We start from the raw sequence: 22079 nt of genomic DNA on the forward strand, positions 1-22079 counted from the left end.
GTATAGCGACAAAGAATTCATATTTTCAATTCACCTTGCAATCATATTAGTTTCTAATTCTTTTTTTTTTGGTATGGTAAATCATTGTGCTGGCTATTCTTTTTGAAATCTGCTAATGTTCATCCATCTTTATTTTCTGAGAACAACTAGCAAGGTGGCCCGCGCAAATAGCGCGGGTACCTAATTTTTCCCCCTTTGTTCTCCAATCTCCAATTCCAAAAAAGTTTATGCATATATGCACATATATTATCCTGTGGTTGTTGCACCTTCCCCTTCACGTGCCATGTACGGGGTCTACAAATTAACTATTGCAGCTTTTATGTTCATCATCCTATACGGTTGTCATCACCCTCTCGAAATCTGACTCGTGTTAACTTTTTTCTCTCCTTTATTTTAGATATAGTTGTTCATGTAAGCTATTGCTATTAAATTGTGCTTCTCCATGGTCATTCCGATGATTTTTTTCTTGGTTATCAACATGCTCCCTAAATTGCACACTAATGACCAGTTTTGTAGGGCGTCATCTTCTTCCAAAATTGATTCAGTTCTGGCTTTAATGGTGAAACCATATTTTTGGTGGAGGCAAAACTATTTTAAAAAAGATATCTGGGAAACAAAATTATTAAAGGTAATGTGGTAATTGTAAGAACACTTTAGATCTTGAGGTGGGTGGAAAAGCTGGTTAAAACCAATTTTTTTTCTCCTTCTCTCTATTGTAAGTCTTTTTGAGATTTCATGTGGGCTTTTGGGTGAAGCCGCTTTATTTTTATCTATTTGGTAGAATATTATAAAAGCTGTTGGAAAAATCATTGGAGAAGCCCAGCAAACATACCCTAATAATCGTTAGTTACATGTGTTATTATAAAAATACTGGTGTTTAAGATATTAACGATACGATGAAGAGCATATCAAGACTCAACGAATACCATAATCAAGCCAGTACTTAGCTACTGATTCATGACAATTAATTTGTAACACTTAATATTAATTTATTTATTTGTAACTCAACTGAAAGTAGAAGCACACATAACAAACTGTAGTAAAATTGAATGTTAGAAGGTGCCAATTGTTCTGATGATGCAGTTGTTGTACTCTACAATATTGGACAACTCCTCAACCAAGCTACACACATGTGTAATTGAGGCAATGGTTAACTCGTTATAAAAGCAGTAAAGGAAGTTGTACCAGCAATGGCAATAGCATGAAAAATTTAGATACTTGTGCTCTTTATTTAAGTAATTTGCTTCAAAATATCAATTGAAACCCAAACCGAAATACCATTTTTCATTATTTTTTTATCATTTATTTATTTATTTATTATTGATATGAATTTTCTATTTCCTTCTAAATTTATGTAGAATAGTACAAAAGTTTTATTATTTTAATTTCAATTTACGGTAAATATTAATAACATTCAATGAACTCCTCGGATTATTCTAAACCATTATATTATTATAAAACTAATTTTTTATTATTTTTCTGTTAATGTGGTGATTTCAAACCATACTTTTAAATATAACTTAAATAAATTTACATGAGCCATTTACATATGTAATTTGTTTCTATCTCCATAAAAATCAAAATGTATATTTTTATTATCATGGTCGCTTGTATCATTATCAATCCTTAACTGTTTATAGAACACATATACTGATAGTGGTAGTAGCATAAAAATAAATGTCTAGCATGAAAAATTTTTGGGACCTATACCCTTTATTTAATTAATTTGCTTCAAAATTTAGGTGCCATTTTTCATTATTTTTCCTTATAATTTAGTTATCTATATTTGTGATTTACATGGATCTTTTAATTTTTATTTCTCACCAAATTCATGTATAATACTACATATTTTATATTATTGAGTTAAACTACATATTTTATGTTATCAAGTTAAATGACATATTAATTGTATTTAGTGAAATCTTTAGATTAATTTAAACCATTAGATTATCATAAAAAAATAATGCTATCTATCACTTTTTTATTAGTGTGGCAATTTTTCAAGCCATATTTCTAAATCTAGCTTAAATAATTTTGTTCCACTTGGGCTATTTACCAGCGCTAGTCTAAATGGTAAACGCTAAAGAATTGGTCGTCTATCATTTAGCTATTTATTCGAACTAAACGTCCAATTATACAGGGTAAACGACTGATTAAATGGACACAGTTGGCCACTGTGAAGCGTTTACATGGCATGTACACGGGTTAAACGGTTGTCTAGATGAACAGTGCATTTACTTACATATTTTGCTTCCCAACGTCAATAGGAATCAAACTACCAATTTATTATTGTTTGATCAACTGTTAATTTCCTTATGTTTTCAATTTTGAATGAAGTTATTTACTAATGGCACTCAACATGTTCTTTTTATCAAGTGTTAATTTTTTATTTTTTAATTTTGAATTTTAGCTACTTACTAATTTTATTGGACATGGACTCTTTGGTCAAGTCTTAATTTTCTTTTTTTAATTCTGAATTTAGCTATTCACTAATCATATTCGGCATATACTCTTTGGTTAAGTCCTAATTTTTTATTTTTTCTGTCAAGTTCTAATTTTCTTATTTTTAATTTTAAATTTGACTATTTACTTATTCATATTTGGCAGGGACTCTTTGATCAAATTCCAATTGTTTCTTATTTTTTAATTTCAACTTTGACTATTTACTAATTATACTCAGCAAGTACTCTTTGATCAAGTCCTAATTTTCTTAACTTTTTAATTCTGAAATTATATATTTATTGGTCGTATTTGATATGGAATTTTTGAGTTAGTCTATACCGCTAGATCTTCATAAAATTTAATAGTGTAAATCTTTTGTCTCTTTTAGATTAATGTAGAAATTTATAGATCATTTCGGTGAGCATGGTGGCTTCTTTTGACGCTTACTTATTTAACATAATAACATAGTCTGATCATCCAATCATACGGAAGTATCAACAATAATTCGGACACAGTTGAATGGAATGTGATGAGATTTGTTTGAGAGATGATGCAGTACTGCAATAGCACATGCATCATGAGTACGCCGATAACATGGCCATCTATACTCCAACGCATGTCACGGTCGACGGATCAGCGTCGATCAGATCATAGCTGATCGATCACTCACTTTACCCTTTGGTGCTGTGCGTCTGATCATGAGCGGCTCGAATCATTTGAGCTGGCTCAGTGTACGCAGTGACCAAATCCTAACATATTGAAAAGCATCACAAGCTGGTGTCGTCGTTGATCAAGTTCTAATCCTAACTTTTTAACTTTCTATTTCCGAAATATATATTATTCAGTTATATTTGATATGGACTTTTAGTTATATTTGATATGGATTCTTTGAGTTAGTCTAGACCGTTTGATCTTCATAAAATCTAACGGTCCAAATTCTTCTCTTTTTTAGATTAACGTGAGAATTTCTAAACCCTCTCGACTAACGTGGTGACTTCTTTTAACACTTCCTTATTAATATAATAAATTATTTTTTTCCTCTTATACCTACTAATACCTTAAGCAATAATGGACCCATGACACCTCACATCCAAACCTCCAAATAATTTTTTTTCCTACAAGCAAAATTAACCATGCAAACAACCTCCAACGTCGCAAGATGCGCATTTCATGTACCAGCACACAGAAACGGAGCGCTGCAGCCCAGCACATCCTCTGCTGCCTTGTACCACCCTATAGCATGCTGCACGCGTCCATTCATGTTCTTCTTCCTCGTCGCTATATCCTCCACCTACTGCTAATCTGCCAGTACGGCCGCAAGGAACCCAAGACCTCCCACACCCAACCTCTGCATCTATGGACGTATGTACATCCCAACAAAAGATTCAGGCAACCGAAAGATGTAGCTTGCGTCTTGAGACACATCAGTTTCTTCAGTTTGCAATGTATCCGTTTCTTGCCTTTCTTGTTGACGTGTCAGAGATAGATTCATGATGTGAATTGAATGATACTTTCATAATGCTCGTCATCTGCCTCATATGTGTGTGGTCCCTAGCCGATTTTGCTACCTAGTAACTCAAGAGATGGTGATTTGTGTGTATAAATGGCTGTCACCAGCTGCCGCCCCTGCTCCTCACCATCTCTACGTGTTTCTCCTCCTCCTCTACTTTCATTGTGGGCTCCTAGTGTTCTTCCTCTGAGATTAGGCGATCTTTGATGTGATCAGGGAGTTCGCATGACGAATTCAAGTTTTGATCGCTTCCTTGGGTTGCGGCCTTGCAGGAGTGGTGCTTCATGTGTGGTGCTATACTGTTGCTGTTGTGACGATGGAAAGGAGAAACTCAGTTGGCATACTGGTGGCGTCCGGAAGAGTAAAGGAGGCTGGCAATGCGGCAGCTTAGGGGGCAAAGCTGCTGATGGAGGACACTGAGGTGCCCCATGGACGGCTCAAGGGGCAAAGAGGCCATTTTTCGGCAGCTATTCGGTCGGTAACTTCATCTTCCACCCACGAAGGGTTTCGCGTGCCTTAAGTGAGGCATTCGGAATTATTAAGGAGTCGACCATTAACCTGGGGAAGCTGCACTTTGTATGCTCTACAGGGAAGCATGTATCCAACAAGATGGATGCTGCCATAACCTTTTGGAATGACCAGTGACAAAAAAAATGATGCTTGCAACATTGAGGCACCCAAACATTGTCGGTGCTTGCAGAATTTCTTGAGCAGGACACTTAATACCCCTGTTTTGATTAAGTTAGCTGTGAAGCAGGCATTAAAATTTAGATGTTGCACGTGGCATGGGCTGTGCCCACAGCCTTGGGTTCATTCACAGAGATATCATTGCTAGTCTCGTGTATTCACGAATCATGTTATGTTTGTCTCATGTCTTGTAGATAAGTATTGATGTAATGCATTATGAAGCTTGTTGCCTGTTGTGGTCATGGACTTGTCTGTTATGGTTATCCCAATCCCGGTCTCGTCGTGAAAAAAATGTAGACATGGAAACGGGTAGGAGCTCTGTGACACTAAATAGAGAGACGGGAAATCTGCAAAAAGTGTGGGATATCCCCTCCCGTGGCCACATGACACTAAAGTCATGAAAAGTGTTTTTTAGGAAAAAAAATTATGGTAGCCGTTGAAAAAGGATATCGTCTTTCATGGACAAACACCATTTACCAACCTCACAATAACCACACAAGATTTTTGCTATATCACTAAACCTATTTCTCTTAGCAAAAAACAATGCTAGTTGCATCCAACCAATATATCCATAATCGTTTTTGCTAGCGATAATCTCTACTTGTGATGACGTGTGTACACGCGAGCAAAAACGATGCCGCGTTTCTAGTGAAGGCTAAGTGGGACTCCACTTCTATAAATATACCAACTATGGCAAGAGAAAGGTTATCAATTCCCCATTCATGAATCTCAATCCTCGTTTACACTACCGGTGCTTTCTCTTCCCCTCTCCATTCCACTATTTGCGCCAGCGGCGGAGGGCCTAGTGTGGCGAGGTGTGGCGCTCGCCACACCTCGGCCCGGCCCAAGCGGGAATACCTTGGCCCGGCCCAACTAAAAAAACTCTAACCCTATCCCCAATCTCCAGTTCCCCACTGGCACTTTGCAGCTCTGCTCCCGCCTCCCGCCGTCCCGCACTCCCGCGCCCGCCGCCCCGCAGCCGCAGGCCCCGCGCGCCGCCGCCCGCAGCCCCGCCCCCGCCCGCCCCGTTTTCCTACTGTTATCATCGGGGCTGTCCCAAACTCCCAATTGATGTGGTATGCCTATTGTTTTCCCTTTACTGCTTTACATGTTCTATAGATGCAAAATGAGCTTACGATGTGGTGCTGTTATCATTACTTTCGTGTTGATACCTTCTTTGCTACCATAGATGCTATCACAACAGAGTTTGATCATCGATTCAGTGAGGTATTATCGGAATTACTTACTTGCTTTGCTTGCCTTGATCCTAGAGATTCATTCTCTAACTTTGATGTGAATAAACTTGCTCGCCTCACGGATATATATTTGGATGATTTTTCTTTTGATGACCGGAAAAGAATAAGAGACCAGTTAGAAACCTTCATTATTCATGTTAGAAGAGTTGAGGCATTCAGAGCTTGTTATGACCTTGCAAGCCTAGCAATGAAAATGGTTGAACTTAAGAGGCATGAAATATTTTCCTTGGTTTATCGCCTAATTGAGCTGGCATTGCTGCTACCAGTAGCAACTGCATCAGTTGAAAGAGCATTTTTAGCCATGAAGATTATTAAAACTGAGTTGCGGAACAAGATGTCCGATGGTTGCCTTAATGACTTGATGGTGGTGTATATTGAGCGGGAGATATTTAAAGGAATTGATCTTGAATCTATCAAGAAGGCTTTTCAGAAGAAAAAAGATAGAAATATGCAATTGCCAAAGTCTCCTAGACGCAACTAATAATAAATATACCGGTATAACTCTATACTCTAATTGTGTATCTTGTATTACATTTAATATTTTAACTCTAATATTTCGTTACTAATTTATGTTTTCTCTTTGTTTGATAGCTTCTTTGGTCCAATTGTTGATTTGATGCGTACTTTACGTGTTTTTCTTCATTTGAGGTATTTCTAAACTATATTTTTATTGTGAACTTTTATTTTCTTATAATATTTGAACATAATCTAGTAATCCACCGCCAGTCCGCCACACCTAAAATTTTTGGCGTCCTCCGCCACTGATTTGCGCCCATGTAGGCTTAAGCGCAACAACTATCGTTGGCTCCAAAGCACCACCACAATGTCTTTTCCCGTTGATGGTGCTCACCTCCTTCCTCATCAACCAATACTCGCATGTCTCCTGTACTCCCGCTCCTGCAGATACGCCGCCGAGATAATATCGTCAAGTCGGATATCTCCCCAACTCGTATCTTGCGGAGGCATGCTCTCCCGGATCAACGCCCTCATCCGTCCCTAGCCGCCGTCACACGCACCACATCATAGGTAAAAAGTTTTGTTTTATGGATTTTTAGGCAGCAGCACTCTTCATTTTTACATGCGCGTTCAATATATTCCCTAATCTTGCCTCGGAATTCAGAATTCTGATTCACCTTAATTGAAACCAAACGGGTCTATGATTTTTTTTATGCTAGGTCATTATGTTGGTTTCTTTTTTTAATATATCTACTAATGCTCATCCATCTTTATATTCTCTCCTGCTCCTCGTCATCTTGTGGTCTCCTTCTATGCTTGTGTTGCTAGCTCGTAGGGTTCTCTATAAGATCAGGCAATCTTTGGTTGTGATCAGGGAGTTCACACGGTGAATTCGAGTGCTTGAGTTTTGATCCCTTTTCTTAGGTTGAAGGAGCGGTGCTTCAAGTGTGGTGCTATACGGTTGTTGTGCCACCGCTGTATCGAGGAGCTCGGTTGGGAACTCAATCTTCCGTCCATGGAGGGTGTCACATACTTGCTTGCCAAGTGAGAATGCGCCGAGACACTCAAGAAGTACGAGGATTGATGTGGGTTGGGGAAGCTGCACTTGGAGGTGCCTTTGCACAAGGTGCCTTTGGGAAGTTCTCTTCATGGCGACACACAACGGGATGGGTGCTGCCATAGATCATTTGGAGCGACCAGAGGCTGACCCAGAGAAAGCTCAACTGCTGGAGCAATTTGCACAAAAGCTTATGATGCTTGCAACATTGAGGCACCCGAATATTGTCATGTCGGTCAATGCTTGCAAGAAGCCAATGGTCTGGTGCATTGTGGCAGCGTAGGCAAAGGGTGGAACTCTCGTGAAATTCTCGAGCAGAATAGGCAGAACACCTCTGTTCCACTAAAGTTAGCAGTGAAGCGGACATTAGAATTTAGATGTTGCACGTCGCATGGCCTATTCACAGAGATCTCATAGCTAGTATCATGTGTTCGTGAATCATGTTATGCATCATCTCGTGTAGATATAAACAGATGCAATGCATTATGAAATGAACTTTGTTGTTTGTTGTGATCATGGACTCATGGTCTGCTATGGTAACCACATGATTGGTAAGCGTTCTGACTGGTTAAACTAATGCCCATCATTAGCTGACAAGCACGTTTACTGTCACAAAGCTGCCGCCTTGATATAACGCTGAAAATGTAAGGAGATCGTCGAGCCCAAGGACTCGAGGACAATGTAGCGGTGTGCACGTACTGAAGATGTTGATGCAGTTGGCCTACTAGTCGCTGAAACTCGTGGCATGGATAGATACAACCAGTGAAGCCACGACAAGGACTCAAGGAGGAGAATTGAGGAATCGCGCGGCACGTCAGTGCACACTGTGCCGTCTAGCAGACTGTCTGAACTTCAGACTTTGAAGTGATCATGTTGGGCAAGAAAAACCCTGTAGGATATCCGCCCGGCACATGCAAACAACGAAACTGACTTGAGCCACCACGCAACACTAACCGAGACAGGGACGACGAATCGAGGTGGATTTGTGAGTTGTGACTTTGTGCCGCTACTACTGCACGCAGAGGATGTTCAAGGCTACTCCGCTCGAACACGCGATCTGACCGACCGTGACGGCAGGCAAACTACGGTCGACCGTTTGCTCGTGCCAAAGTGTTTCTGGCCTGCAAAACTGGTAAACCTCTCTCTCTCTCTCTCTCTCTCTCGTCGAGCGAAACAAGAAAATGAGTGATTGATTCGTCGCTTCCGATAAGCTTCAGATTGAAGCTAGAGCCCGGAGCGCTGTAACTGACAGGTGGGGCCCTTGCTCGTTATCTGTAGTTCTGTACAAGCCTCCGCGCCCCCAAAACCTCACCTGCGACTCCGCGAGCACCGAATTGCAGAATCCTCCGGCTGACCGGCTCCACGTGTGCGCGCTCGCTCGCTCGCACGGGCGCCACACCTCAATGGCCGCAAGCGCCACCGCCCACCTCCCGCTCCGGGCCCCCGCGCGCGTGGGCGCCGCGCCGTCCCGGCCATCCGCCACCGCTGTGGCGGGGCTCCGCGGCCGGCCGGAGCGGCGCGGGCTAGCGGCCGCGCCAAGAGGCGGGCGGGGACTTGGCGGGGTGCGGGCGGAGGCTGCGTCCGGCGGCGGCGGGGGCGGAGGGGGGCCGAGGGAGCCCATGGTGCCGCCTTACAATGTCCTCATCACCGGCTCAACGAAAGGTGGGCCGCTCGGTTTCTGGGAATTTTCCTTTGGCCGGGGAGGGTCTGCATTTCTGAATTCATGCTTATATTGAGCGAACAATGCGTGCAATCTGAATACCAACCGGTGACTACTGAGGTGTCTAAATGAATGCTTGCAGTCTGGCTCTTTCACTCAATCAATGGTCAATGGAAGCTTGACCTCGAAATTTCATAACAATTGATTGCAGGCTCTGTTTTCAGGAACATAAACCTTGGATACACATACAACTAGTAGCAAAAAGAAAAAAAATGAAAAACGAGGAAGTTCAGGCATATCGTAATTACTTCACCTTGTACAATCTGTTTCGTACATAGTGGATAAGAGTGGAAAACTCTTTTCTTTGATCTTACCCAGTGGTTTTCTGTATTCTTACGTAGGTATAGGATACGCGTTGGCAAGGAAGTTTCTGGAGGCTGGTGATAATGTTGTAATCTGCTCAAGATCAGGTATATAAGGAAGTATCATTTATATTATGCGATGTGTATTTAACTTGGTCCAGCATGCATTTGCAAATTGATCTGCATAGTTGCCCACCTCTTTTTTATTTTTATTTCTTTACTCCTTTTCCATTTTGATTACATAATAACCTATCATTAGTTTATGTGTCATCCATCTTTTGCCATCTGACATTCCCTGCACTTCTCTTTTTCTGTCTCACGAAAGGTTCTTAAGTTATGTGCCATTGTGCCAGATCTTTTGGGTCAATGATCTGTCATAGAAATCATTACTGAATTCTTTTTTACTAAATAACCAAAGGTCATTGAGCTACTTCTGAAAATATAGGATGAAAAAGAGAGCAAGCAAAAAATTACAATTGATACCAGTTCAGTCTTTCCTTGACATGCAGTCTATCTTCTACAGCTGAAAAGGTAGAATCTGTGGTCGGTGACTTGAAAAGGGAATACGGAGAGCAACATGTGTGGGTACCTACCGCTGAGCTACTCGGATCTTATTTCTTTCATCAAAAACTCTTTCATGTATTGTGTTTGCTGCTTGGATGTATCATGGAGCTGCACATTTTGCTTCTTAATGCTGAACTGTTGCCATATATATTGTGACAGGGAACTGTCTGTGATGTTAGAGATGGAAAGGATGTAAAGGCACTTGTGGAGTTTGCACGTGACAAGCTTAAGCATATTGATATATGGGTATATGTTCATCCACCCAACATCAACCCACCACACACACAAACTAGCTGCAGCTGCTTTCATATTCATCATCGTTGATCTAAAAACGTGACAACCATATGCAATGAAATGATGCTGAGACTTACTGCATAATTTCCACTGTATCAGAAATGTTTTGTAATCAGCTGCTCAGGGTATGAAATATTGGTGTGGCTTGTTCATGTCATAGCTCTGTCCTGTGCACATCTTTCAGCTTTCCTCCTTGATTGTTCTAACTTCATTTTCTTTTAATTAAAAATAACTCTGTTCTGTCATACTGAATCTATTTCTTCTTATTTACAAATGCCACCTAGTTCCCCCTAGATTGATTGAGGTTTTTGTTTCTTGAATTAGTTTGGGTTAGATCTGAATGTAAGTAGAAATCTGGTCTTTCTCTTTGATATTTTTATTCTGGTGCAGATCAACAATGCTGGATCAAATGCATATACATACAAACCGCTGGTGGAAACCTCTGATGAGGCTCTCATGTAAATTTCGTCCTATTTGAGCAAGCTAGGCGAGTACATCTTTTGTCGTTTGTGCCATTTAGTACCAATCGTTAATTGGCCCCTTTCTCTGATTTACTAGGGAAATTATCACCACTAACACCCTAGGATTGATGATATGTTGTCGTGAGGTATTAATCACACTCAATATTATCTTCCTACGTCCATTATGATGACTATGAATAATTATTTAACAAGCACCACACTCTTGCCATTTTAGGCAATAAACATGATGCGGAACCAACCTCGAGGTGGTCACATATTTAACCTTGATGGTGCTGGTTCTGATGGAAGGCCGACTCCAAGGTATGTGTTTCCATTGATCTCGTGCGTAACGTAATATGGAAACAGGACTGAGGATCATGCTACTTTATGATTTTATCTTCCTTTGAATTCTCCAATAGTATGATACTGTGAACTGTGAAGCTTAATATATTGCATGCCATCCTCCTGATTTTAAATGCTGGTAGGACAGAAACCCGTTTCCTCCCTCTCCACATTTGTGTATACGAGGGGATCAGTAGTTTTGATAAGTGAATTAGTTGTGAACAAAGACAAATATCAAGCAAGTAGAGTAGTATACACTAATTTGAATTTTGATGCCTAATATCCTGCGAAATACTAGCATATAACTCTAGGTTTTTGTCTCACATATATGGCCTGAATTTTGACTGATAATCTTACCAGGTTTGCTGCATATGGTGCAACAAAGCGAAGTGTTGTGCATCTTACGAAGTCACTACAGGTAAAGACAGACCTTTATGAAGATAACAGCCTTGGATGCTTGGTTTCAGTTCGAAATTCCCAGTGAAGTATTTGATTATGATGAACCATTTGATTTATTGCCTCATAGAATTATTAATTGCCTTGAGACATGAAGACTATACACTACACTGCCATAACAACTATTTCTCAATGTTCAGAATCATCTGAGATCTAACGAAATAATCAGTCGGTACAAACTAGTACCTGAATTTCATAGGTGTTTGTTTCTTATAACTTAAATGACTAAAGTTTTCCTGAGCATTCAAACCCTCCCCACCCCCACCATAACACACACGTGCGTACACATATACGCGTAAACGTAGGTAATACAAACAATCACCTTCCCGTTTCATCAAAAAAAAAAACCCTCAACCATGGGGGAAGACTCTTTCCAGACTTTGTTCTAAGAAGGCGTCGTGCTTCAGACCCGGGTTGCACGGGGGTTTCTATGAACCCCAGAGTTCAATGCTCTAACCGGTCCACCTAAAGAAGCTTGGCATGTTGCAGTTTTATCAGAAATTTCAGGCAGAAAAATAATTTGATTTTGATTGCAGGCTGAGTTGCAGATGAATGAAGTGAATAATGTGATGGTGCACAACTTATCAGTACGTAACCCCCAGCATTTCTTTTGTTGAAATTTCTGGAGTTTAGAATGAACAACATTAAATCATTGAAGTAGTTTGACTAGCTACTTTCTATAGCCTTTGGGCCATGTGTAAATGCATAGCTTATGGAATGTGTTCTGCCTCTATGATCTATAAAATGCTGAAGGAGCAATTATGTGAATTGTGTTTATGTGTACATTCTGTGCAGCCTGGCATGGTCACAACAGATCTTCTTATGTCTGGCGCTACTACAAAACAAGTAAGGGATAAGCCTCGTCTCATTTTCTTTCACCATAGCTAATACGAGAATTCATGGCTACTAAATTATGAACTTTGCTGATGCAGGCCAAATTTTTCATCAATATATTAGCTGAACCTCCTAATGTGGTAAGATATTTATCATTATCTTATATTTCCCTATGTATCGTTGATTTCTTATTGTACATCTTCCATGTGTCCAGACATGCAATCACTCACTAGTTGTTATATCCCTGTTATCTGTTTTGTTGTGCGGGATATCCAACCATCTTGCTTTAAGATGGTTTCCCTAAAAATTGAGACAATTCATTGTTGATTTGGTATATTATCTTTATGTTTGCTTGCATTATGAAAGTTTCAAATGTTCTAGTGATAATGATTTTATCATGCATACTTTTATATCTGGTGAACTCTTAATATTATGCCATAGGGTGGACAGGTGTATTTTATTTATCCATTAGTTTCAATGTGAGGATGCGGAACTTTGACCTTTATAACATATACTTAGGAAAAAAAATAATAGTAAAAAGTGAGTTGGAGACTGTATTGATGGTCTAACAATTAAATCAAACCATATGGAGTGACCTATATTTTCATAATTAGTTTAGTTGAAGTAACTGAAAAGGTATTCATGGACCATAACATGCATTGCTTGTTTAATGTTTATGCAACATATGAGCTGTTCACTTTATTTCTCTAATTATTCAATTTATATAAGCCTTAGCAGATCCTTTTTTAAGCTTCTGATTGGTAGGAGACTATGAAACATAAATAGTTACTCTTGTCTTTTATTACACAGGTTGCAGACTACCTTGTTTCAAACATCAGAGAAATCCCTAGCAACCAATCCATGAAGCCAACCTACATTCGGTTTCTCACAGGCTTGAAAGCCTACTCAAGAATTTTTTCAGTAAGAAGTCTCTGGATCACGGGTGCTGTCTTCAATTATTTTTTGACATCCTTGACAGTACCGATTTTTCTGCATTTGTAATACACCCTCTCTGATTTCACCTGCAGAGACTTGCTTTTGGTGCTCGAAGAAACAAGTATGTTACTGAGGATTAGTTTTCCCTGCTGCCACCTTCCAAAATTGAAGAGACTAGGGACAATTTTTTCATTGTCTATGTTGAGCCACTTATTTTTCTCAAAAGATGGAATGTATTACTGATGTCATTTCGTGAGAACACAGTAATGTGCTCCTCTTCAGCTCTTCTGTACAGTGGTAGCAATTTGATTACCTTATTAAAGCTACTGTCCTATGGTAAATCATTTGCAGTTCATGCGATAACTTGTTTGCCCATTTGATCTCTATGGCTACACAGATTTCCAACCATACTTGGACCACAGAATTGGCCAAGGTTGCATTATGCATGTTCTAGAGCAGATCATTATACATCTATGCACCATTGCAGCTATATGCAGTATTGAACATACTTTACCTGGTCAATTACTAGGATCTCTGTAGTCCTTTGCCTACTTGTTCCCCTTGCAAGTGGAGGCAATGTCAAAATTATGCACCTAACTGATTTATTGATGTATCAATATTTTGTAAGCATGCAGATGGCAGTACAACCACAAAACAAGGCACTACTACCTTGCTGCAAGGTGTTGGCAGGATATAACTTTGCTCACATGTCAAGCATACAGCTTGCTCTGATAAGTTGGCCTCAGCATTAATTACTTTACCTAAGTTATCATCTGCAATCATATGTTTCTTCATTATCACATCCATTCATACTTTCCATAAATATGATGCTCATCTACTCATTAATTCGTTAAAGGCTGCACGTGCTATAGAAAGTGAACCCCATGACAGATATGTTATTAACATTACATTTTGAGAAATCTTGTACTTTCCTGCCTACCTTTTCTCCTATGGACGTGCTGTGGAGAAGACACTATGTAATCATGCGAAGGCAGTGAGTGTAGTATCTCTAGTGTCTTACAGGAAGATCTATGTATAGGGGGCGATATGCTTTCTAGGTCAGAAGACCATTCCCCGCTCGTCTAAGTTCTCCCTGAAAGAAAGGATACACACTCAATTCCTTTTGTTCCTGAGTTCTCCCTGAAGAACAGATACAGGGTCGACTCTTTTGCTTCCGCACAAATATATATACTGATTACTAACGAGTTGTTCTCTTTCACAGCAATCGGCTTCTTTTTTATCTCCTTTTTTTCGTTTTGGAATTCTCTCAGTGTTCATCTGGGCAGAAGCCCACACTTAAAAAAAAAAACCAGTTTGATGGGTTCTGTCTTGTCTAATTAGACAAGGCAAACTGTTTGGTTTCCTTGATCTTTCCTTAAAAGTCTGTGAGATTGATTCGCAGAATAATGTCCAAGAACAAACGAACACAGAAGAATGATGTTACTGTCATGTCAAGCATGCTGGCTTCTCGCATAATCTGCGCAATGCAGCCGGCAAAGAGTCACTTGCGGTGGTCTGATGATCTCCATATGATCTTTGTGAAAACTGTGGCGTATCAAGGAGGTCCCCATGGTTTGTTTTCTCAACCTTTGAGCATAACTTGATGGGGAAAATATTTTTTATTTCCTTCAATCTTTAATTGTTCCATGAATCTGATGCTGTATCATATAATTGTTGCAACCTGTAGAAGCTAAACCAACTGCACTGAAGGAGATGATGGAAGCTATGGGAGTCAGGGGCCTTACAATCCAAAACATCAAGAGTCACCTCCAGGTACCTCTCCCTGTTTCAGGTCACTATTAGATTCCTCGGTCATTTTCATTCGACCATGCACGATCCCAGTACATTTTCTCTTTTTTTATGTTTATTTTTCTCATTTGCCAGAGGTACAGGGAGAAGTGTGAATTAGGTGCTGAAGCTCCTGCTGTTGAAGTGCCAGTCATCACATCACATAGCAAGGCAGCACTTAATCAGTATGATTTTTTATCTAATAAGATTTCAGTATATTTCCTCACGCCATGTCAGGTTGTTTTACTGTATGTTCTTAAACATGTTCTGATGTTCAGGGCGTCTAAGATACTGATGGACACTGACGCAGTTATGTTGGAAATGGAGGTAAAATTTCTTGGTATTCCAACTGAAATACTGATTGCCATTAGACTTCAGCTCCAAATCTGAAATATATTGTTAATTTGTCATATGAATTCCAACATCTGATTGGTGAAGCAGATAATGAACAATTTCCTTATGGATGACATAGAGGTATGTATGCTTTCTTTGCATTCTTGTTAATGCTCTTCATCTGTGTGGTCATAACTCGTGGTGGGTGCTGGAATCTTTCAGATGGTTGATAACAGCTTTTCTGTGGACCGGGTTCAGGTAAAGTCATCGTTTCATTCATAAACAAACCTATATTTATTATTTAATATGTATTCTTGCTAACGAACTTTGTGTTCGCTGTTATCTTAAAATGTGTGTTGATATAGATGATGGAGGGAGCTGATGGATGAAAAATCCAGGTTGTCTACAGTCACAATGACAATGAAGCTAACTGTGATTGATGAGTACATAGCTGACTTGGCCAATTATGCATTTGGCCATCTGTGGTTCCACTCTCAAGACATGTCCCTCCTTTCTCATCTATCTGAGCGAGTCTGATGCCAAGACTGTTTCTGACACAAAGCAAAATGACCATAATGAAATAAGAAGTTCCCCTATGTAAACTTGCGGCAATGCGTATTTCTTTTTTTAATAATAATGCATATTTCTTAGAGCAAGGTTAATAATAAAGCTGGCTGCTGGCTGTAAAAATCTTTGCAGCCTATATCTCAGCATATTCGCTCTTCACTATTAATACATGATCTACTCGTCTATCTCATAAAGTTCCGCTTCTCCTCTTTACTTTGCCTTAGCATTCAGCCTGCTTATAGATGAAATAGGACTGGCTAAAATTGGGAAAAAGGTATATTTGTGCCATGTACGGATGTACTCCAGACTGAATAAGTGCTTCAGTGTTTGAAATTTGAATACAAGCCGACGAGGGTCGAGAACGACGTGGCACGCAACCCAAGGGACTCTCGATTGTGTGAACGTTGGCTGCAAATTCCAAAAAATAAAAAGGAGTACTATCTGAAATTTGAATACAAGCATGACATCATGCTTATTTTCGTCCTTAATGTTTTGCTCGTTCTCAAAGTACTTGCGTACAAGATACACCTAGCGAAACATCATTTGGGAATTTCCTCGCAAAGTCTCACGCTGTCAGCAACTCCTGGACCCACTCGTCAGCCACCGTGTCAAGCTTACCCATTAAGACTCCCCGCGTGTAAAATGTAATCTGGCTCGTCTTTTAAATACAAAGTCCCTTTGCATTACGCACGCTTCCCACGAATAAACAACAGAACAGCTGCCTAAATCCCCGGAAACAAGGGCAGAGAAAAAACAGAGTTGAGCGCAACACCTGCGCGGCGGACACGCCCCGCCGCCGCGCGAGATGGCCCCCTACGACGAAGCCTCCTCCTCGTCGTCGGCGGCGACCAGCGCCGCCTCGTCCGCGGACACCGCGGGCGCCCCGGCCTCCCCCTCGCAGTCGTCGTCCAGGCGCGCGGCTCCCACGCTGCTCCTCCTCGCCTCCCTCGCGGCGCTCATCATCCTCTCCTCGGGCGACGACGGCACGGCGCACCCGCTCAAAGGTACTTGTTGCTTGCGTCTTTCTGTGCGGGTTGCTCTCTGTGATCGGGATTTTGGGCTCGCGTCTTTCTGTGCGGCTGTGTCGTCTAGGGTTTAGGGCTTTGCGTTGGCTCAGGATTTAGGTTGTGCGATTGTATCCCCTAGCTAGTTGGGGCCTTAGATTGTGCGGCTGGTTAGATTTCCAATGATGGAGTTGCATCTGCATTCCTTTTTTTTAAGAAATATGCTGTACTGCTGCGTGATTTTTGGGGATTAAGTGCTGGAGTGGTAAATGTTGCTGTAGTTTTATGTCTTCAAGCTTCCCTTGGATTTGATTGTTCTCAAGCATGGGTTCTCAAGTGTTCAGATTGTTTTTCTGTTATCATGGAGTAATGTACTCTTTATTTTGTTTTGTTTCTTAGTGGCAGCACGGTGTGTGATGTCCTGTCTGTAGCCCTTTTATATGCTTGTTGCAACTTAAACACGCAATTACCTTGATGGATGATGGTTTCATTAGATTCCTATATTGGTCACTCCTACAGATGTTAGTCTGGAAAATCCAGAGGTTTCCTTTGTTCCCTCGCCTATTGGTGGGCAATTTTGTGAGCGAGTCCGTCTATCTGGAGTGCCAAGGTTACATCTTGAAAGCTATGCAAGTCAAATACGTGTCAAAATGAATGTCTCTCAATCAATTCCTGAGAAGTTCCATTGGAAAATAGAGGTTTGCTTTCATCGGTAAGTCATAAATTTGATTCTGTAAGGGTAGGCAACCTTAGTGTTTGGAAAACTGAAGCAATTTGTTTGCAGGAACGCCTCTATGGGTTTATGCCAATGTGAGGCGGGTGAATGGCAAGGTTTTCAAGATGGCTTATGGACTGCAGTAAATTCTCCGTATGGAAACAAATACATTGATGTGAAATTGGCTGATAAGAAACCAGCTAGGTTCACTCTTTCCATTCAGGAAGGTCAGGAATGATTGTTCATGAAATTAGTTTTTTTTGTAAAAGTATTAGACTAAGGGCATCTGTTGCTATTCATTCTCTAAAATTATTTGGTCTTATTCCATATATTATGCAGAATTTCAGAAATGGCGTTTGGCTTGCCTTGGTATTGGATTTCTATTGCTATTCCTGTCTCCTACTGTTAGCAAATGGGCACCCTTTTACTATAGCAGCTCTATGGCTCTTGGCATCCTACTTGTTGTTCTTATCGTCCTTTTTCAGGTATATTTTCCTAAACATATTTATACATATTTCTGCCAGTAAAGGTTTATTCCACTGATACTTGCAGGCATGTGCACTTAAAAACTTGGAACGTAGTGCTTTATAGTCTGAGACCTAATTGATAACACTTTGGTATAATAGTCCCTTGACAGACCTTACTTAAGAAGTATTTGAGTTTCCACATGTGTTTTGATTCCTCCAGTGTTTTTGCTTGAACTTTTGGAGAAAATATGATCAGTTTGAATGCGCTGAGTACCTGATTGTGGCTAATTGTGAAGGAAAGGATGAACTAGAACTTCATGTTATGGTGCTTTTACGATGTCATATTGCCTTGATCCCTTGAATGCTGTCCAATTTCACACTGTTGCAGATCCGCCTTGTGCCATTGCCTATAATCATAGGAATACATGTGAAGTAGATTCGTTCATAAGGATATCATTCTTTTGGAATCCCAATGCCAATCAGGCAATGTCCCTGATTCTTGTTGTTTGTATGTTTTTGTGCTGATTCTGCATGTGCGCTTTTGCGCAAGAAATTTGCTGCCGGCTCCTTTTACAGTGATCCCACAATGTTGGTCTTTTGATTGATAATACCCACCCCCCCCCCTCTCTGTACATTCAGAACATGTGCATGTGCTGATTGGATGTATAGTGCAAAGGTGTTTCCGAATCTATTGATGAACAATGAACTTCGTATTGTTTATTTATTTGTCGATGGTCCACTGTGTTCTGTGATACAATATTGATGCCTGACCTTGCCCTTGTTATAGGGGATGAAATTGCTACCAATGGGGAAGAAAAGTTTATTTTACCTCACAATTTATGGATCTGTGGTACGTAACTTGTGCCTAAACTATTTTTCTGTTATTTGAAACACTTGTTAGGCAGTTCTAACCAATTATTTGTACTCATTCAAAATTTATTTTTGTTTTCTGCCATTTAGATAGGTGTTGGTTCCTATGTTATTCACTACTTCTCAACATTGGTCTCTTCTATTCTGGAAAACTTAGGCTTGAGTGAAGAGATGCACAACCCTGTAAGTAATTTCCTCTTGCATGTAGAATCATCTAATGGTGAATCTTGTGCTTTAGTTAATTTTGCTTCCCCCGTTTTGCTTGCAACTGTTTTCTTCTATGCTGGATTTCATTTTTATGCTGTTTATTCCATCAGAAATGTAGTACACCTCAATTAATCAGTAGTGCTACTATAGCATTATGGGAGTTTAGACAGAAATGTAGAAAATAATTCATGCATATCCAATCTAAGGTGATGTTGGTTCTGGATTTGGTCTTTGGAACTGATCTTGGTAATTCACCTGAAGCCTTTGCACCTGTTTGGCAGAGCTCGTAGAGCAGCTCCCAAGGTGATTCTATGAGGACCTCTGCCAAACACTGAGAATCACTCTAACTCTACCCCCAGTAATTCTCTGAAATGAACTAAGAGGCTGGGAACTGAGAAAAATAGCTTCTCCTATTCCAATTCCCACCCAGAATCACTTCCTCCATATTGAAAATCACTTTTAGCCACAGAATCAGTTCTCCTCAGAGAATCACTTCCAGATGAGCTCTACCAAACAGCCCCCCAAGTTTTTATTTTGAGATAGATTAGATTAGATACAACTGGTAGCCTAGAAACAAAACTGGTTTCTTGGTAATGTTTTCCCCAGATGCACATTAAACCAGCCTCTATTTGGGTTGTTATGATTGGCCTTCTGCCTGCAAAGATCACTTGTATTCAAGCAGTGCAGACTCCCGACTTTAACCAGTTATGCCCTGGACATTTTGGTGATGGTGTCAGAAATAATTTCATGTGATTGTAAGCTATGCAGAAGTTAATAATTTTTTAGAAGATTGCATACTATGATTAGATCAGTTTGTTGCACTTGTTGACCTGTATGGTATATTGATTATTCTTTACTTTTTCAAGTATGTCAGTCTGTTACTGAGTTCTACTGCATCCTCTACCCCTTTATTATGTCATCAAATAACAAAGTTAATGATGAACAGGTTTCACTGTTCCTGATGGTAACAATTGTCTTGACCGGAGCTGGTTTTGGTTATTGGATGGTAAGGAGATTTATCCTTTCAAAAGATGGAAGTGTGGATGCTGGGATAGCACAATTTGTTAAATGGGCTATGCGCGTTGTTGCTACATTCTTTGTTATGCAGGTGTAGTTCTATCTTATTTTCCCTTAACATGCTAAGTTTTCTTCTCAAGCACCTGAATCTTGTTCACTGCTTTGAATGAGATAAGTGTGCTGTTCACCGATTTCATATGTGACATGATGCTCATCTTTCCAGAGCACACTTGATCCTCGTCTAGCAATGGTTGCTCTTGCTTCTTGCTGGTCGGTTTGTGCTTTGTTGACAGGAAAGAAAGTTCAGAGGCCAACAACAAAGTAAGTCCATTAAGTTAGTTGATGTTGTGCATGTTGAGGTACTGAGTATGAGGTTCTTCTGCAGGAAGCAAAAGCAGTCAAAGTTTTCTTCTCAGCTAATGCTTACTCAAGGATCACCCAGCAGTCCTCAGGTCCAGTTCTTAAGTCCATCATCTAAGGTAGGCTTTGGAAGAACCGCATCTAGAAGTTCAGCCACACAGTACGGTTGGAGCAATTTGGCCAATGGAGGTAACATAACCGATGTTTTTTACAATTTGAACATCTTTTCTTTCCTTTATTGGACTGTAGTCACTGCGTTCCTTGTAGGATGCTGTCGTAAAAACCTTTACATGCTTGAAGTGTCGTTTTCATTTGTTTGAGAGTCAATGACAACACCTTTTTGTGTGATTTCTTCATTTAAAATTTTTATAGTTCAATGCATTCAGCTTCTGCCATGACATGTGGTTTTGCAGGTCTGGTGTCCTCCCCACTTAGGAAACAGGTAGTACCCAAGCAAGACAAAGACGAAGACTACTACTCCACCTTCCACAAGATTCAACCACGAAAATATTCTGAGCAAGAATGGGAAGACTTCACCCAGGAATCGACCAGGAAAGCGCTGGCGGAATGCACAGCAACCCCAGAGTTTGCCCAGTGGGTTGCGGACAACGCCCACCGGCTGCGAGTAGAGAAAGATGACGACCACTCCGAGGAGACCATTGAGAGCTCCTCAAGCTCCTCGGAGGAAACCGGGGAGGAAGCCGATGGAGCTCCTGGTCTGTTGAGATTGTGGAGCTAAGCATGCTGGTTCAACCTAGAAGGCTTCTAAGCGTATGCTGCTGCCATGCACGTGTGAAGAGTAAGGAAGCGGCGATTGAACTAGTTTAGCAGTAGGTTAGGGTGGTAGCAGTTCATTGTTTCCACTGTTGTTGCCACGGGTGGTTAGTTCTGCGCGGTGACAGTAGTTGGTATACATCATCTCAGGTCCATGAGTGCTAGGTTTTACCCGCAAAAAAAGGCAGTTGTTTAGCTGGCTGTCAGTTATTTGTGGATTGGTAGTTCTCCGGAACTGATGCATCGAAGGGCTTAACCAATGTAATTTATACCGATTTGACCCACCACTCCACCAGCAGCAAAGAGATTGCCCTATCGAAAAGTTACGCGATTGAGCATGTCTCGTTGCTGTTGCTCTCATTCTGACGGGGGTGTTGTATTGTAGCAACTCTCAAGGATGGCACGGCATGTGTGCCGTAGGAGTGTGGTCAGCGTCCAGACGAGATTCGGTCGGCTGGAAGAAGCTGCCATGCAAATGTGATGCAAGCAGATCAAAAGTGTGATGTGGTGCGGAAACCAAGTATGGCAAGAAATGGTGCCTGGAGGAACTTGCAGCTCTCTTTCTGTTGGGTGGGTGCCTTTTGACTGGAAGGATCGTTGCCATATTCTTTGCGTCTGCACACGTTCGTCTCATTATTTGGTATGCGCCCTGTTTAGTGT

At 40.6% G+C, this 22079-nt stretch overlaps 3 protein-coding genes across 4 annotated transcripts; all 3 read left to right on the forward strand.

Annotated features, from left to right (window-relative positions):
• The first annotated feature begins 8811 nt into the window (after positions 1 to 8811).
• On the forward strand, positions 8812 to 13672 carry LOC112877491 (chlorophyll(ide) b reductase NOL, chloroplastic). Its single transcript, XM_025941807.1, has 13 exons — positions 8812 to 9070; positions 9470 to 9538; positions 9954 to 10015; positions 10154 to 10240; positions 10679 to 10746; positions 10847 to 10895; positions 10985 to 11070; positions 11452 to 11509; positions 12084 to 12134; positions 12343 to 12393; positions 12480 to 12521; positions 13192 to 13302; positions 13410 to 13672. Exons 1-13 carry the CDS (start codon positions 8812 to 8814, stop codon positions 13455 to 13457), a joined length of 1041 nt encoding a protein of 346 aa, XP_025797592.1. The 3' UTR covers positions 13458 to 13672.
• A 158-nt stretch (positions 13673 to 13830) lies between these two features.
• On the forward strand, positions 13831 to 16148 carry LOC112877492 (myb family transcription factor PHL12-like). Of its 2 annotated transcripts, XM_025941808.1 has the most exons (8): positions 13831 to 14503; positions 14718 to 14889; positions 15005 to 15090; positions 15202 to 15290; positions 15384 to 15432; positions 15547 to 15579; positions 15661 to 15696; positions 15804 to 16024. In XM_025941808.1, exons 2-8 carry the CDS (start codon positions 14724 to 14726, stop codon positions 15825 to 15827), a joined length of 483 nt encoding a protein of 160 aa, XP_025797593.1. In that variant the 5' UTR covers positions 13831 to 14503; positions 14718 to 14723; the 3' UTR covers positions 15828 to 16024. The 2 variants fall into 2 exon arrangements, with proteins under 2 accessions (XP_025797593.1, XP_025797594.1); XM_025941809.1 differs by having other exon boundaries at positions 13831 to 14889; positions 15804 to 16148.
• Positions 16149 to 16699: 551 nt separating this feature from the next.
• On the forward strand, positions 16700 to 21757 carry LOC112877490. The gene is made up of 10 exons (XM_025941806.1): positions 16700 to 17009; positions 17529 to 17721; positions 17794 to 17951; positions 18064 to 18209; positions 18979 to 19041; positions 19152 to 19244; positions 20215 to 20376; positions 20509 to 20606; positions 20671 to 20834; positions 21059 to 21757. Exons 1-10 carry the CDS (start codon positions 16811 to 16813, stop codon positions 21382 to 21384), a joined length of 1602 nt encoding a protein of 533 aa, XP_025797591.1. The 5' UTR covers positions 16700 to 16810; the 3' UTR covers positions 21385 to 21757.
• The last annotated feature ends 322 nt before the right edge of the window (positions 21758 to 22079 follow it).

Source organism: Panicum hallii, chromosome 9 (genome assembly GCF_002211085.1).
Source record: "Panicum hallii strain FIL2 chromosome 9, PHallii_v3.1, whole genome shotgun sequence".
In the NCBI taxonomy this organism is placed as follows: domain Eukaryota; kingdom Viridiplantae; phylum Streptophyta; class Magnoliopsida; order Poales; family Poaceae; genus Panicum; species Panicum hallii.

Coding starts and splice junctions, on each gene's coding strand:
- LOC112877491 (XM_025941807.1), top strand. CDS start 8,812: ATGGCCGCAAGCGCCACCGCCCACCTCCCGCTCCGGGCCCCCGCGCGC. Junction 10,016..10,153: donor ACGGAGAGCAACATGTGTGG/GTACCTACCGCT, acceptor ATATTGTGACAG/GGAACTGTCTGTGATGTTAG. Junction 11,510..12,083: donor ATCTTACGAAGTCACTACAG/GTAAAGACAGAC, acceptor TTTTGATTGCAG/GCTGAGTTGCAGATGAATGA.
- LOC112877492 (XM_025941809.1), top strand. CDS start 14,724: ATGTCCAAGAACAAACGAACACAGAAGAATGATGTTACTGTCATGTCA. Junction 14,890..15,004: donor GTATCAAGGAGGTCCCCATG/GTTTGTTTTCTC, acceptor TGCAACCTGTAG/AAGCTAAACCAACTGCACTG. Junction 15,580..15,660: donor TCCTTATGGATGACATAGAG/GTATGTATGCTT, acceptor GGAATCTTTCAG/ATGGTTGATAACAGCTTTTC.
- LOC112877490 (XM_025941806.1), top strand. CDS start 16,811: ATGGCCCCCTACGACGAAGCCTCCTCCTCGTCGTCGGCGGCGACCAGC. Junction 17,010..17,528: donor CACGGCGCACCCGCTCAAAG/GTACTTGTTGCT, acceptor TCACTCCTACAG/ATGTTAGTCTGGAAAATCCA. Junction 17,952..18,063: donor CACTCTTTCCATTCAGGAAG/GTCAGGAATGAT, acceptor TATATTATGCAG/AATTTCAGAAATGGCGTTTG.